This window comes from Curcuma longa, chromosome 11, assembly GCF_044706935.1.
Source record: "Curcuma longa cultivar G26 ecotype Majalengka, Jawa Barat chromosome 11, ITB_CL_G26_1.1, whole genome shotgun sequence".
NCBI lineage: Eukaryota > Viridiplantae > Streptophyta > Magnoliopsida > Zingiberales > Zingiberaceae > Curcuma > Curcuma longa.
In genome coordinates, this window is record NC_133871.1 from 29,654,781 (window position 1) to 29,671,603 (window position 16,823).

At 38.7% G+C, this 16,823-nt stretch overlaps 2 protein-coding genes across 3 annotated transcripts; one reads left to right on the forward strand and one right to left on the reverse strand.

Moving 5' to 3' along the window:
• The first annotated feature begins 974 nt into the window (after positions 1 to 974).
• Positions 975 to 8,206, forward strand: LOC141842321 (transcription factor RF2a-like). The gene is made up of 4 exons (XM_074730530.1): positions 975 to 1,051; positions 1,333 to 1,465; positions 4,987 to 5,071; positions 7,693 to 8,206. The coding sequence occupies exons 2-4, from the start codon at positions 1,379 to 1,381 to the stop codon at positions 8,019 to 8,021; spliced, it is 501 nt and encodes a 166-aa protein (XP_074586631.1). The 5' UTR covers positions 975 to 1,051; positions 1,333 to 1,378; the 3' UTR covers positions 8,022 to 8,206.
• A 1,404-nt stretch (positions 8,207 to 9,610) lies between these two features.
• Positions 9,611 to 15,713, reverse strand: LOC141842320 (exosome complex component RRP45A-like). Of its 2 annotated transcripts, XM_074730529.1 has the most exons (11): positions 15,636 to 15,713; positions 14,963 to 15,039; positions 12,710 to 12,941; positions 12,247 to 12,456; positions 12,004 to 12,099; positions 11,808 to 11,922; positions 11,489 to 11,569; positions 11,191 to 11,379; positions 10,434 to 10,699; positions 10,310 to 10,350; positions 9,611 to 9,910 (listed from the first exon to the last, which is right to left on the reverse strand). In XM_074730529.1, exons 3-11 carry the CDS (start codon positions 12,841 to 12,843, stop codon positions 9,903 to 9,905), a joined length of 1,140 nt encoding a protein of 379 aa, XP_074586630.1. In that variant the 5' UTR covers positions 12,844 to 12,941; positions 14,963 to 15,039; positions 15,636 to 15,713; the 3' UTR covers positions 9,611 to 9,902. The 2 variants fall into 2 exon arrangements, with proteins under 2 accessions (XP_074586630.1, XP_074586629.1); XM_074730528.1 differs by lacking the exon at positions 9,611 to 9,910 and having other exon boundaries at positions 10,215 to 10,350.
• Positions 15,714 to 16,823: the final 1,110 nt, after the last annotated feature.

The window sequence follows — 16,823 nt, forward strand, 5'->3', positions numbered from 1 at the left end:
GTCGATAATTTAGAAGAGATCAAAAGAAGAAGCACCAGTAGAAGGACGCACCATATTGACAAAAAGGCGTGGCAGCTAGGTGAGGAATTAAATCGAACACTTTAGCTGCAACAGCCGGGGGGAGCGCTACCGGCCGGAGACGGAACCATTTCCCTTCGGCGGAGGAACGTCGATGCCCAGCGATCTCAGAAACTCCAGTACATCAGTTTCAGCCAATATTCTTCTGGGATCCGGTGTCAAAATCCTTAGGGCGTCCAACAGGGACAGCGGCGGTATATCGTCTTCGTCCGGGATTTCTGTCGAACATCCAGCACCTTCGTTCGTGTCCGCCGGCAAGGAGGGATCTTTTGATGTCGTGTCGGTCGTCGGCATTGCTTCTGGATCCGCCGGATGCGCTATCGAAGCCGCGGCAGGTTCTCTGGTCGCGTCGGCGGTGAGAGAAGGTTGCGGATCCGCCGACTGCTCTCTCGAAGCCGCCTCAGGTTCTATGATTTCAGGCGTGGTGAGGGAAGGTTGCGGATCCGCCAGATGCTCGTGGTGAGGGAAGGTTGCGGATCCTCGAAGCCGCGCCGGGTTCTCTGACCTCGTCGGCGGTGAGGGAAGGCTGCGGCTCCGCCGGCTGTTCTCTGGACGCCGCCTCAGGTTCCATGATTTCAGGTGCGATGAGGGAAGGTTGCGGATCCCCCAGATGCTCTCTCGAAGCCGCGCCTTGTTCTCGTATCTCACCGGTAGCGAAGGAAGGTTGCGCAACCGTCGGCTGCTCTCTCGCAGCAGCTTCGGGTTCTCTGATCTCCTCGGTGGTAAGGTAAGCTTGCGGATCCGACGGCCACGGATCCTCTCCCTCACCGCCTCTGCGTGGCTCGCGACCCTCGGAAACCCCCAAATCTCCATCCCCTCCTCGATCCTCTTCGGCGTGCGAATCCGTGCAGCTGATTCGCACGCCTCTCGTACTCTTCGGCAAAACCCTAATTTTCTTCTTGCCGCTCCATCGACCCTCTGACGCTGAGGATGCCGGATACTTCAGCAAATTACTCTTATTGTGTCCTTATGGGTAAGGAATTAATCAGGAAATTTTGTTTAGAGTGTTTTAGCATTTACTTGGTTATCATCTGTTAGCAAATTACTAGATGTAGCATGACAGTTCTCTACATTGGGATGATTACTTAACTCTGCTTCAATATTGTGTTAAGTCCATAAAGCTTTTAAAGACATTACTAATTCTGCACAAACATCTTATGTAGTTCATCTCCAAAGGCGGTTCTATATGTTCCTAATTTCCTATCACGCTCAGGAAAATCCCTTATCTAAGAAACTTGATAAAATATTTGACAGAGTCTGGGCCAATAGACAGTCAGCTGCTAGGTCAAAAGAAAGGAAGATGCGGTACATTGCAGAACTGGAGCGGAAAATAATGACCCTGCAGACAGAAGCTACAACTTTATCAGCTCAGTTAACCATGTTACAGGTACGTATGTATTCTTATTTAATTGATTGAAATTGAAAATTTGGATCACCTCAGAACTCAACTTTTTGGTCCATGTTGCACTATCAAGTTTCTCTTTCTAAATGAGAATAATCATGGTTGTCGAAATTGATAGAAGCATAGGATGGTCATAAAATCTATGTATTTATTTTATCATATCTGTGGGATTATTGAAATCAGAGTCATTATGGGCAAAAAGAATCAAAGAAGAGAAAATTAAATCAATTTCACACACACACACACACACACATATATTGTTTCATTAAAAATCAAACTAACAGTAGCATATTATATAAAATTTGAGTAGTAACACAAAATAATATATTATCACGATATCAATAATACCATATTATTATTATTATCAGGTCAATAATGTTTTGTTATTATTATAATATATTAAAATAAATAATAAGGTCATATTTATTATAGTTCCAGTCCATCAAATTGGGTCAAGGGGTAATTGGCCCATTGGCCCGGTTAAGGTTCCGGGCTGGGTCCAGACCCGACCTGTCGGCGGGTCTACTTTGCGCTATCTTAGCTGAGGAGCAGTTTAGAGTAGACGATGATTTTGGAACCACAGGAATACAACTTGACACAGGCAATTCGACCACTGAATTGTGTTATCACCTTCTCACCTTCATGATTTAAGCCAATATCCTTTAAAATAACACTTGGTTGTGAGAAATAAGTAGCCTTATGAAAGGCAACACATCTAAAAACAAAGATTTATATGTTTTTTAATCCATACACTTTTTCCGTTGCTTCATACATAGTAACTGATGAAAATACTTTTTTTTATAGCCTTCACTTCTACCTTTCTTTGCTTAAGTTAAAAATCAGACACATTAATGCATAGAGAACAAAATACCTTACAAATGTTTGACACTTAGAACCCAATTAGTAAGGAGACTTCATTTTTTTAAACTAGAGAATTCAAAATTTCTTATTTCTAAAAGTTTATGTGCTAAAATTAGTAAGGATACATAAATTTTTTCTTAACATCTGAAAGTTTTCATAAAATGCCTAATTTTTCGCTGTCACAATTTTATTGTGGTGTATGCACACATGTTAATCTCTTCTAAGGCCTTGTTCCTTGCCAAATGATAAGAATACGTTCAAAGTCAATTCACCATTGTTATCAGTTCACAATTTTCTTTTCTTATTTTGTGTTACAATTTTAACGGTCATCCTGAACTCTTGAAATCCAGATATTTTTTCAATAACAGAATATATTCAAGTGTGTCTTGTGGAACATTTACAAATAGGAGCATATATCAAGAACCAAAATGTGAAGGAGTTTGTCTTGGACCCACTAAATCATTGTGAATAAGGTCCAACAAGACCTTACATCTTAAAAGAGAATGTCCAAGCAACTTCCAATGTGCTTTTTCCATATTAACAACTTTTACATATCGTCATAACTAAAAAGAGAAAGATTGGGAAGCTTGCAAACCAGATTCTTGACCATTATTGTCTTTAAGTTGTTCATATCAACACGATGAAGTTTTGCATCTCAAATAGTCGCAACATCCTTTTTGGGCATCTTCTCAATATAAGAACTATGTGTTTATAGGACTTACAAGTCCACCAAATTGGATGATGGAAGGATGTTCGCCTTCAGCTTCTTGACTTTCTTGAGTGACTCCAATCTTTTTTGGTTCAAAAAGAACATGATGATCGATGTTCATTGTCTTAGTCACGGAAAATAGATTTTTCTTTATACCTACACATGATATGCACTCCTAAGATTATTAATCATTAGATTGGACTATGCCACTTCCTTTTTTCTCTACTTGATGGATTGTATTATTTAACATGGCTATTGCATCATTCTCTTCATAAGAATGAAGACTAGTAAACTTTGAATCATCATCAGTAAGTGGGTGATATATCTGAAATTAACAATCCATCAACAATAAGACTGTTGTTTGTGACATTTACTTGAGTTTAACTCGATGACTTCCTTTTATATAAACAACTTTGCCACAACGATAACACTTGATCTTCTTTTTGTTGCCACCTTTCTTAGAAGAGAGTGTCTTTTTGTCAACATTCTTCTTATCATTCCTTTCATTATGCAGAAAAAGAGCTTCTCTTTCACCACCTTCAAGTGAATTGCCCATCATATAGTGAGATGATGGTTCTTGAGAAGTAATAAGATTCTCCAACTCTACCAAAGATATTTTATTTTTGTAATCATTCAAGTAGACATGATAAAGGGAGAATATTCCATTCAAAGACCATAAGTCATATGTTACTTCATCCTTCCTTAGATATAGTTTCTTCTTGATCGAAAAGTTAATTTACCGTGCATAACCTTTTAATCTTCAAGAAATATTGAGAAATTGATATGTTATCTTAATTTGTGTCAGCATTGCATTCTCCAAATATTGCAGATGAGCAAATTATTCTTATTGAGCAATCCATCAGCATAGTTCCAAATCTTGAAAGCCAATTTGCACCTAATAATGTGTTCAAAGAGATCATGGGAGATCTATCTCTTTAGCACAAATATGCCTTTTCATTTTATTATTTCACCTTTTTAGCATATTTGGGTAGTCACCTTAAGGTTCCTTGGTTGTATGGTCACCAACCACATTCCATAGGTCTTCACTAGTAAGATATGATTCCATGAAACTCAAATCTTTTCATTGAATTGATTGAGAATTTCCATTCGAAGTCCACCAACATGACCATTGAAATTTAGTCTTTGTCGAATGTCTTCTTTTTTGAGGTCTTAAAAGAAAACTTTCACTGCCCTTGTGGTTTTGATATCTTATGAAGAAAAGTAATACTACTATGTTTTTCTTTTAAATAGTGGTAATTAATTATATTCTACTTTTTAAAGCTCATAATCAGGTAGTTCAATGAGCAACATTGCCTGCTTGGCATGGGTGTAGGAATGACACGTGAACAATGAGTTTATGTTTTAGGTTTCAGTTTGTGTTTGTCTATGCACTCTGCATGAATCGATACCGAGGCAAGGGATTGTTGTGCTTTTTTTGGCATGGAAAATTGTCATTTCTGTGCGTGAAGCATGATTCAAGAAGAGAATTCACAATGTGTTGCTGGCAACCTTTCTCTGCATTGTTTACAACTTGGACTCCCTCAGTGGAGGCAGAGATGGAGAGAGCAGAGCGAGCCATTGCCATCCGGTGAGATAAATATCTCTGAGATTTTCTGCAATGAAGAAACTTTCTCATCACGTTTTTGGAAAGGAAAGGCCAACTTAGGTTGATTTTGGGGGGTGGGGGGGGGGGGGGGGTGGGGCATAGTTTGGCTGTTTTTTTTTCTTCTAAAATTAATTCTGTCTATTGCTGCAATAGATAGTTTACTAGAATTTGTCATGCGAATCAAGCATGCTTGTAGTTCATAGAACTTTGCACCACGTGAATTGGCATTGAAAGTAATTCACTATTTTCTTTTTAGATTCTGCTGGCAATGAGTTCACAATCTTTTTCTTTTATTCACTTGAAGTTATGCTTGCTGGTTTTCTTTGACAGAGAGACAACACTGGTCTGAATTCTGAAAACAACGAACTGAAGCTGCGTGTACAGACCATGGAGCAGCAAGTTCATCTGCAGGATGGTAAGGCTTTTATCTTTGATTTTTTATTAATAACTAACCTCTTGGTTAATACTAAACTTCAAAATTCTAAGCTTGTCTTCTAGGATTTCTTTCTCTATTCCTGCTATTTGTTTTTTTTTTAAAGATCACAGTTGAGATATAGAAGGGGAGCCTCTTACTGCAACGGTAAGAAAATTTGCTTGCCATGTGACCTAGAGGTCACGGGTTCAAATCCTGGAAACATCCTCTTGCCAAAGGCAAGGTAAGATTGCGTACAATGGATACCCCGCATGGCGGGAGCTTCGTGCACCGGGCTGCCCTTTTTACAGTTGAAATATAGGATTTCTTATTCTTACTGATAATGAGAAGAAAATTTGCTTATATAAAACCCAAATCTCGCCACTTGATACTAAAATAACAGTATGGGACTCACATTATAACCATTGTTTCTAATACTCCCCCCTAAGGAACACAACTATCTACCATGCCTAAATTGTTGCGCATACTTATTTAAGTTTCATTAAGTAGCTTGGTAAGAATGCCAAAAATTTGTCCCTTGAAAGTGGTAGAAGGGCTATTATTCTTGGACATTATGGTACAATATGTCTAATGTGTTCATGAAAAAATTAATTATTTGCAAATTGCATTGTAAATGGAGTGATGATGCAAACAGAGGTTAGTAAAGCAATGCTTGCATCCGCACGAAGCGTGGTCATCAGTAGGCCACAGCTCATTAGCAACAGGTAATGGTTATAGGCAGACCAATGGCTCTCGAGCAAGGGCTGGTAATGGTGGTGCTCAGTTCACAGAGGCTAGTAGTGACAGTTTAACATTTCTCAGAAGCCCTCTCAGCGACCGGAGGTAGATGGTCGGGTTGTAAGCAGCCCTTCACCAAGTTCAACCATCGATTTCTAATCTTCAAAGGGAGAGTTCTGGATCTCTGATCCACAGGGTCTCTAGAGCCTCCTTAGCAAAATGGTGGGTGTATGCCTGGCTTATAGAACAAGGCTTGCCTTGGCTTTGAAAGGAAGTGGTGCTCAAGGGAACACCACACGGATTAAATGAGATCATAGCTACTGTGAAGTGTGGTTTGGGTAGCAACCTCTATGGTAGGATGGCGATCTGTCAAAGCTCTGTGCAACAACAAATCTCTTAGTAGCAAGGAAGGAACTCTAGGGAAGATTACTACAAGTGGTGGTTGAACTTCAAATGAGTTAGTGGAAGTAAATGAAGTTTGGTATGTAGTACTTTATAAATCCTAAACCCCTTATACATAACTAATAACTCATAATAAGTTTAATGCTTCCCTCAAGTTGAAGCATAGATTCTGTGTGTTCACCTTGTTGCATAAACTACAAAACATTTTACAAATTGAAAAATAAAAGTAAGACATCAAAACAGGTAGGTGTCAGTTCCTTTGATCACAAAGCAGTGTTAATAGGGAGAGGATGAAGCAGTGAGCTTCCCTTGAGGCAGCATTGACAACGGGAGATTCACGAATGAAAGGGAGAAGGAAAACATTCAATGAAGGCCTTGGAAAACACTCAATGTGGGTCCTGGGACCGATAAAGATTATTATCTTGTGGGAGACAACGAGCACAGGAAGGATAAGATGAGATCTGGAGGAAAGATGGACATCACAACTTATCCTCTGTTGAACGGAGCTGACTGAGAATAAGATTCTCTCTTTTGAAGAATTAGCTAGTGTTCAGGTGAAGGTCTTCACAGGCTTTTAATACAATGCAGGATAAGTTAGGAGACTGACTAGACAACAGCTTGCAAGAAGCCTGCATTTACTTGATGATGGAAGAGAGAATTGCTTGATGTGGGCCTGATGTTGGAGCTTCACTGTAGCAACAAGGAAAAAAAGAGGAACCAAAGAGGCGAGTGTAGGAACCCTTTGCCTTCGCCTCTACTGGCATGTTTTTTTAGCAACAAATACAACTTGGGGAGTCATTAGTCATCCATCGTGGATAAGGGGCAAGGAGGAAGAGGTTGCAAGGAGATTTTTGGAAATCTGGTGTAGTAGCATGAGAAATGGAATCCAGCATGATGAGAACTGCCAAGACAAGCGAGAAGTCATGAAATGGATAGGAATCCATCATCCGTTGGCTCATGTTACTCTGTGTGAGTAACATAAGTGAGATACAACTAAGGGTGGTGAGGATTCAAGATGATCGTTCAATGCGATATCTGCAGAGAGGTTGATGGATGAGGGGAGCAATTGCAGACCTCCGCAGCCTCCATCTAGGAGGATTACTCTAGAAAACCTATCTGAGGAGTGGTTTTGCTGCCATGAAAATGGCAAGAGAATGATATCATATTGATTGCTATTCTATGTGTAGGACTATGAATTCTAAATCCAAAATATCATCTAATATGGGACCAAATCTTTTATAAGAGAACTCATAACACCTCCAACATGTACTAAATATAGGAATAACCAGTTGAAATTAAACCAGTTGGGGCTTTGACCAAACTGGTTTTGGGTACTAATTACGAAGGAGGTCCTCTCCATCAAACCGGTTGAACTAGTCCATGCCTTTTGATTTTCAACATAGTTTATTTCTCCTTCCCTTGAGTATTTTTATAACTCATAAATCTACGTTATATATAATGTCTATTCAAATTTCTTTGTGCAGCACTAAATGAAACACTGAGGGACGAGGTTCAACGTCTGAAAGTTGCGACTGGGACTGCAGCTGCTAGCAGTGGGCAGATGGTCAATTATGGGCAATCTTCTTTCGGAGTCAACCAGCAGTATTACCACAAAACTCCTCCATCGCAATCTCTCATGGCTGCCCACCAACTTCAGCAACTTCACTTGCATTCGCAGCAACAACGCCCGCAGCAGTATCAGGGACAACCATTGCAGAGGCAATCGTCTGCCGAGATTAAACCGAGGTTTATGGTTCCTCAAACCCAAAAGGAAGGGACTTCAGATTACAGCAATGGTGCTCCACAGGGATGAACGAGAGAACAAAATTGATTTCATTTTGATGCGATTTCTTCGATGTGCTTGCATTGGCATGCTTGCTTTTAGTTAGCCATACGATAATTGAGGAAGCTGAACCTCCTGGATGCTACTCTTTTTTTTTTTTTTAGTTTATCTTTGTAGAGTGTTTTATTAGTTCGGATGGATGAAAGTTCACTTGTGGTTGGAAGGTTATCCAAAGGCTTGTCTGTGGTTCAGCGATTCGTATCAAGATCAAGGGGCGAGTTGGATGTTCATGGATACTAGAAATAATTGTGATCTTTTTTTCTTCTTTGTTTTTTAGTTTTCATTGCGTGATGCTAGGAACGCTACATTGCCCTACATTAGTAAAGATAGGAAATACTACAACAACACAGGTAAAAAAAGGTCTAGAGAAGTTTTACGGGTAAATGTTTGTCCATGATAGGCAGAAAAAGAGTCTTGACATACATAATAATAAAGTTGTTACGGTGTGAGGTGTGATTTAGAGATCATGAATTTAATTTTAAAAATAATCTTTTAATCTTCATTCTCATAAAAAAAAAAAAAAAAATATATATATATATATATATATATATATATATAGTATATGCTAGTTTTAATGAATAAAATTTTAAACGAGTTATGCCAATTTAAATTTTATATTGTTCAAATAAGATAATTGAATTGATTAAGATTTAGATGTCATTGAACTTTCCATTTAAATTAATTTTGATATTTTTAAACTTCTTTAGTTGATTAATGAACTTGATTTTAAAAATTTATTTATTTATTTATTATAGTAATAAAAATTTTATTAATGAATATAATTTATTAATTTTATTTATAAATATTTTTCATAAATAATTCATAATGAATTAAATATATAAGTATTCAAATTTATTTATTTAATTAATTATATGTATATTAAATAAATTTAAATAATATATTAATTTTTATAATAATTTAAATGTTTAATTTTTCAAACTGATTAATTATTAATCAACAAAGACAATGCTGTGCTGCATTATCGGAAAAAAAATTTTCCAATTGAAACTCTCGCCATCCTGTTCCTTTTGGAGACGGAAACTACTCTATCAATTTTTTTCTTTCATCTTCTAAACTTCAAACTTATCAGATAATTGAATTCTTCCGATCTGTTCGGTTCGATCCAATATTTTTCGCCATTTTATTCCTGATTTCAACGTTTAGGAAGGCTATCAAGAAAGCTCAGGCATGAGACAAAAATAAAATTACTTAAACAGGTAAAGGGCGCAGGTCTACCTTAATTTTCCGATACGCTCCGATATAAAACTCATGAACAAGAGAATTCAGCCAATCAATCTATTGATCGAGAAGTTGAACTTCTGTGCATATGGACATTGCTCAAGTACATCTATCATGTTTACAGAGGCTGAATGAGTACATCTACCATTGATCACCAATTCAGCCAACCTGAGTAAATAATACGACCCTCAGAACATAACTGAGTTGATTACGACGCAACAAAATTATAGAAAAGAGCAAGAGTTCGAATCCTGACGAAACCAAACAATACCCTTCTACGTTGTGATCAATTGTAATTTTTCAATTTACCTCCTCACAAATGATCGTGAGACCGACTGTATAGAGCCGCTAAAGTGACGGATTCCATCTTTTTTACGCAACAGAGTTGCTGAAGAATAAATAATGCGACTAAACCAAATACATTATGGATTACAAGTGGGAGATCTTTGAATGAAATTCTACCGAATAATTTTATAAATGAGAATCGAGCATTTGAATCGCGTCGCAAAGGAGGCAACAATGTTCGATGTCAGATCAATTATCGGCTTCATGATTTTGGCGTCGGGATGCTGAAGAATTGAAGCACCATACAAACAAAAATGGCTTTCTCATTCATAATCCTGAAATAAACATAAAACAAAATGTTGATTGAATTAATGCTATGGAAAGTAAACAAAACAAAAAGAGTTCTAGGCCATGCCAAGTGATGGATGTTCTTAGCCAAATGAATAATCATTCGCAAGCCGCTGCTCACATTTCTTCGGGAAAAAAAACAGAAGAAACCTCTTTTAGGGCTTGTTCACTTGGGAGAAGAACAGGGTATATGGAAGATGAAGGATGAGAAGTAAATTGCTAACTATTCTGAAAATGCAAAGTTCAATTACTTACAAGCAAAGTGCTTATCCAAGAGAAAAAAATGGCATATTCAGCAGATTGCAATCAGCATACACAATAAAAGGAAAAAAAAAAGAGTAAACAGAGAGATTCATAAGCAAAGATCTAAACAGGTCTAATCGTACCAGGAACTTGACATCTTCCAACCCTCAATGGATATAGACCCCTGCAAACAGGATCATCAATTAGATGTATGACCAATTTCATTCCTACATACACAAATACATTGGAGCTATTTAGTGATATTACCATTTTGACGGGCCACCAACAAAAGCATCCGCATGTGTGCCACTACTGTTGCTATCTGCATTTGTAGATCTTCTAGTATCAACTTTTCTTTCATCATCTTGACTAGAACCTATCTCTGGTTGACATGCCATTTTTGCTTGATGTCCTGGCATGTCCTCGTCTTGCTTGTCCTCCATTGTAATATCTGCAACACTAACTTGGTGCACCATGTTAGATGGATGACGCTTAACCTTCTGTAATGCTCTTTCAGTGTTGTATACTTCTACCTAAAAAGGTTGTGAAATATCCATCTCTTATCATCGCAAGAGATTACACAAACCATAATACGGAAAATTAATCGTATAGAATGAATTTAAAATTTGTCATCTTGCACCATCTAGTGAACTCTATAGATTTTCAAAGAAAACAATCATGAAAACTAATTAAATGATATCAAACACCTCATTATTATGTATGACAACAATTCAATGTAGAGATGTATCACATGGAAAAATTATTGCAGTCAAATAGAATAGAAGCATCCAAGATATCAGTTCAAACATTTATCTTTTCATGTTTTAAAATTGCAAAGTACCACTATTACAAATATAAGTAAACAAGTTATAATCTGTCATAATCAAAGAAGAAAGATATAATCATAAATTAACTAAGAGCTCTATGCATTTTTCAAACTAAGGATGACAATACCATGAAATTCAGGAAGAATTAAAATGTAGCAAGTACAAGATATACAAAAGAATAAAAAAAATCAACTCACTGCGTTCTTAAGTTTACTAGTGATATCAGCAGCTTTCACAGAGGCGATTCTTAAACACTGCATGACTACACTTGGCACGACACCTTCTCCTCCTGCTTTTTGAATTGCACAAACATCACCATTTGAATTTATTGTAACAGTCATCTTTCCTCCCGTAACAGACTCTTCTTTATGTGTTGGATCAATTACCTAAAAGATAAATATTCTACATCATCTGGGATGAAACAGAACATGAAAATTTACTAATCTAGATAGTAACTTTAGAAAAGTGAAAATACTTTGGATGTTTTCACAATACCATGATATCTCCCTCGTTATAAAATGCAAAAGTCACTGCAATTGGAAGATGATGAATAATCAAAGGAAGGGGTTCCACAACCTGTAGAAATATAAGCAGTATTTAGTCTTCTTGCTAACAGAAGCATGTCATTCCAAAAATTAGCTATTCCAATGACATGACCTTAGGTCAAAACATGTGGGCTACCTGTATCAACATACCTTGCCTTAAACTCACAGAGAAAGAGAAGCTAAATCAATTTACATTAAGCCAACTAGTGGCAAATACAACATACAACATACAACATAAAGAATAATAGATAAATCTGAAATTACTTGACCTTAGGATCATGAACAATAATATCTTGGTCATTATCTCCTCCTAATGTACATTCAGGCCTTCGAAATGTCAAAAGGGCAGCCAAGGCTGCGACATTAGCAGCATCTACTAGATTCCTAAAACATAGGAAAGACCCAGTTAGCACTTTGACTAGCAGATATCACTAATATTGACAGTGCAACAAGAATATTTGTTACCCTCCATTATCAATAATGTGTAGATCCACTCGGATAGACCACACTAATTTGCCTGCAACAACACATAGGGACTCCATATCCACCGCCCTGCTTTCCCTGGGTAGTATTACAATTCATCAGAACATCCTATAGCAATAGAAAGTTGTGGCACATGCTATCATGCCTATGCTCAAAGAACACCGACTGTGAAACATTGATTATTTTGAGTGCGGAAAAAAATGGCTAACTAGATAGAGGGTTCACCGAAGACCACGATCTATAACACGACCAAGTTCGATAGCAGATTCTCCAGGGCGCCCTGCTTCGAAGGAAGGATCAGCCATTGGCGAAAACTCAGTGAATATAGCAAGAGTTCCTTCATTTGGTCTATCTCGATACGGTTGCACTAGTTCAGAAGTCACATAACCCATCACATGAGTCTCACCTAATTGCACTTCTGAAGAACCATCTTCTCTGTTGGTGAAACAAACAAAGAAACTCATGTTTTACTCAATGCCACTTAAATCATCTTGGAAAGGAAACAATAATAAAGAAATCAATCAAAATTTTAACATAAGACAGGTATATTACAAAATGAAGGAATAGGCAGACACGAAGACGAACCTCCCAAACATAAGACAGGTATATTACAAAATGAAGGAATAGGCAGACAAGTATACATACAAGCATAGAAGATATAAAAGAATAGGCAGACACGAAGACGAACCTCCCAAACTTAATGGTCAACCGGCGGTAGTCAAAAGGGCACCGACCGTTGACGCGGAGATCGGAAGCGAGTGCGGTCTCTATGAACTTCCGCTCATTGACCGACATCCGCCAAACCATCGATTTCTGCTCCATGATACCTCGACGAAGCAGGATTTAGGGTACCAAAATCGACAGAGACGATGTTATCTCGACAGGGGACTAGCAGCGCGACTCTCCAAATAGACTTCAACCTGAAAAGAATAAAATCAACGGGATAAGTTCAAGGAATCCAGCGGATATCTAACAGATATGTACAATAAACTATCTAGCAGTAATAATCATGCCTGTACAGTAAGAAAATGTACACTGAAACCATGGGAAAGCTGTACATGCAAAAATCATCTATAAGAACACAACGGCACGAACCCTGCAACAAATGCATGGTGGCCAAATCAAATGCATAATGCCTCCTGTATATGCATGTCAAACAAATGCAACAAACAATAATAAATGCAATCCATGCCGTATGCATATGATGCAATAACATGGTCACCCCTGACGCCAATCAGCCATCGTCACCGACAATGGTGAGGTCGAGTGGGTAAGGCTATGACAACTGTCACGCCCCGAGAAGGCCGTCCGAAAAATTTCGACAGCATCTCCCCAGTAATTGTGACAATTCCCCTAATACATACATGCATACGCAGCCACAGGCGGCTGGAGTAAGGACAACACGTCCAATAACTTCACAACACACACAACATATGCAATTATAAGGCCTACACGGCCACACAACCATAATCACATGCACGGCTAAACAAATATGCGACAAAAACAACACATACTAAGCGGAAACATCAAAATCCGAATCAACATCCGATAACAGGTATAAATCCAACACACTACAGTCATAACCAAATCCAAACCATAACTACATGTCCACGAAATATAAAATATAACCGGAGACAACGACAGACCAAACACAAACCAACAAGAAAACCTTCCGAGGTGAGATAGCAGCAGCCGACCCAAATCTCCAAGCTCCAAGTACCTATCTGTTACCTGGGGAGAAAACAAAACAATCCCCAGGGTCTGGGTAGTGAGCATTAGATGCTCAGTGTGTACAGAAAATAGTGCATGTAGAGATATCAGAAAGGATAACAATGACATAATAATCAGGATAATCATGTATAGGAGAAATAAAATATACATGGCAACAGGTAGCAACAGAGTATCAAAAGTATCAACCAATCAAACTGGATATATCAACTGAGACGATACGAAAAGATCAACTGTGCAACATGGTATAGATATCAAGTACATGTAAGCATGTATGCAATGTCATACAAGTGCAACAATCATAGCAAGTAAATGCAACAATCAACATGCATATGAATAAAGTAAACTATGTAATAGTCCTACCAACAAATGCATATGATATGCATCAATCAACGCAACCAAAATATCCGTCATTGTCCGCACTCATCGTCCCAGTCACTCTCCCAGAGCTCAATGAAATGGGGGCAAGACATGACATACTGCACAGCTCCGACAACTGACCACTAAAGATAAGTGGGGAGGGGCAGTGTGACAGGAGGACAATGTAGCCAGTCCTGGTCGCACCCAACTGTAGTGCAACCTCTTACCTATGTGGCACCACAACGCGGTGCAGGTAAGATCCATCAACAAACAACACTTACAACTACTATGGATGCATGATGATCATCCCAACATGTAATAGCTAATTAATTAGCATGCTCAACAAGAATTTATGAAGGTCAACATATGTCGAGAATACAGTAAGAATACTGGACTAACAGTGGATAAATAAATCAGGGTCAGATAACGTGTGTCAATCAACATCTAACACTAGTATCAACAGAGTAACTGACATGATTAGCAAAAGTATCAACATGATAGGAATCAGAGCATCACAAGGTCAACAGAAGTAGCAACAGAATAGCATTAGATCATGTCAAAGGTCAACTAGGTCATCAAGGTCAACAGCAGGAGCAACAGGATAGTTATTAGATCATATCAAGGGTCAACTAGCAAATAGCAAGCAACAGGTATCACAAGGTATCAACAAGATAAGCATCATCAGTAACAAGAGTATCGACAAGATAGATAAAAACAGCATACAAGAGATCATATTAAGGTCAAAGATAAGTATCAAGCCATGAATCGAGCAACGACTATGATAAGAATAGTAATAAAGTAATCATGCACTACGAAAGGAGAACCTGTGTTGACCAAGCACAGGAGTACCCACCTGATCAGATAATCGTCGATAATAAAACTCCAGAAAATATAACCGAGACTCCGGATAGGACCAATCAAATCAATGTCCTGAAATAAAACAACAAGACAATACTTACTAAACTGATACTGTATTAAATCTACAGTAATTAAACTCCCTAATTTAATCTAACTAATCCCCTTAGTTTACACCCGAGTTCAACACCTCCAAAATCAACTAAAATCCTAAATAGATCAACCTAACTTAGGTTAGACTAATCTAACCATTTGGTGGCTATTAGCAAGATTTAACAACTCAATTAATTATCTAATTAATCTTATTTAACTATGAGTAATCCTTAACCTAAAGCTAAACTAAATGGTTGTATACACACTCGACAATTAATTTTATTTTAACAATCTGTAATTTACATTAACTAAGAGTTAAGTAATGAGTTAACTATTATTAACATGTGTAAACAGAATGAACAACTATATCCACATGGTGGACCAACAACCTACATGTTATACTCCTTTCTTTCTCCACCGGACCCAATTAAATCAAATGCCAAAATAATTTCTACAACATCAATTTAAGACACTATCAGTAACTTAATTACTTCCTACAAAACCACACTCACACATTAGTTCCCAACTATTCCCCAAATTCATTGTTGAACAAACTAATCGAAATCACACAGACTTACCTCAGATCAAGCTGTTCTTGTCCTAACCCAATTTCTGCTTTCGATTTCTCCTCCGATCCAATCCGAAATCTAAAGAGGTTCAAGGAAATACCAATGAGAGCAACCCACACAACAAGAACCTAACGGTGACGGAGGAAGCAACGGTGGCGATCGTGTAGATCGTGAGGGTCGGCGACAGAAGGCTGCGAGCGTCGGCTATTCGGGTTCCTGAACGCGATGGGGCTCCCACACTTGCAGCCGGCGTCACTTCCTCTCCGGCGAAGGAAGGCGGCTGGGCAGGCGCAACAGCAGCGCTGAACGCGGCGGCAGGGCGGTAGAAGTCGGGATCCAACAGCAGAGCAGTGGCAACGTCGGTGGCTGGGTTGAGATCGGCGACGATCTTGAGTGCTAGGACGTGGTGGCAGGGCGGTAGGAGTCGGGCGGCGGCGTGCGGCTTCGTCGGCAGGTTTGCAGCAGAAGGGCGCGGGAGGAGACGAGGCAACGGCTTGAGGAAGAAGAGGAGAAGCGGCGCGGGGATGGGCGGCGGTGAAGGGACGGATCTCGCTGGTTGCGCCGGTGGCTTGACGACGGCGAAGCGCTGGCAGTCGGATGGCGGCGTGCGACTGGCGAGGATGAGGAGGCGGCGGCATTCGATCGGGAGAAGGCAGGGGATATCGCGAATTAGGGATAAACAGTAAGGTTTTAGAGTTCCCTAGCGGGTCGGGTCGGGTAATATCCATTAAGCCAATATCCCATTAACCATTTAACCCCTTATTAAGTTTAATTATATTTTATAATTAAACCTTTAAAGTTGCGGTATTTTACAATAACTGTGCACTCTGCCGTCACTACTCCTGAGTGACCGAGTGGACAGGATGCTGGCAGAGTACACCTATCCTCCTACCCTAAGTTAACTTTTCCAATGTTTTCTTATCTTTAATTAATAGATTTTGTTAACAAATACCTAAAAGACAAATGGTATTGAAATTGTTCTTTCAATTCTATCCCAAGAGATGCCTAAAGACAACATAAAATTGGTGAAAGCATGCATGACAGTAGCAACTTAATTCAAACCTTAAGAAGATGACACGTGTTTTAACTAAATTCCAAAGATACATAATGTTATACTGTCTCATAACTTTCATTTGAAACTCCGTGAGATTATCAATTATGATGCCTAACTACAAGAATCAAATCCAGAATGCCTCA

Coding starts and splice junctions, on each gene's coding strand:
- LOC141842321 (XM_074730530.1), top strand. CDS start 1,379: ATGCGGTACATTGCAGAACTGGAGCGGAAAATAATGACCCTGCAGACA. Junction 1,466..4,986: donor CTCAGTTAACCATGTTACAG/GTACGTATGTAT, acceptor TTTCTTTGACAG/AGAGACAACACTGGTCTGAA. Junction 5,072..7,692: donor GCAAGTTCATCTGCAGGATG/GTAAGGCTTTTA, acceptor TTCTTTGTGCAG/CACTAAATGAAACACTGAGG.
- LOC141842320 (XM_074730528.1), bottom strand. CDS start 12,843: ATGGAGCAGAAATCGATGGTTTGGCGGATGTCGGTCAATGAGCGGAAG. Junction 11,923..12,003: donor CACATTATTGATAATGGAGG/GTAACAAATATT, acceptor CCTATGTTTTAG/GAATCTAGTAGATGCTGCTA. Junction 11,570..11,807: donor TTATTGTTCATGATCCTAAG/GTCAAGTAATTT, acceptor ATATTTCTACAG/GTTGTGGAACCCCTTCCTTT.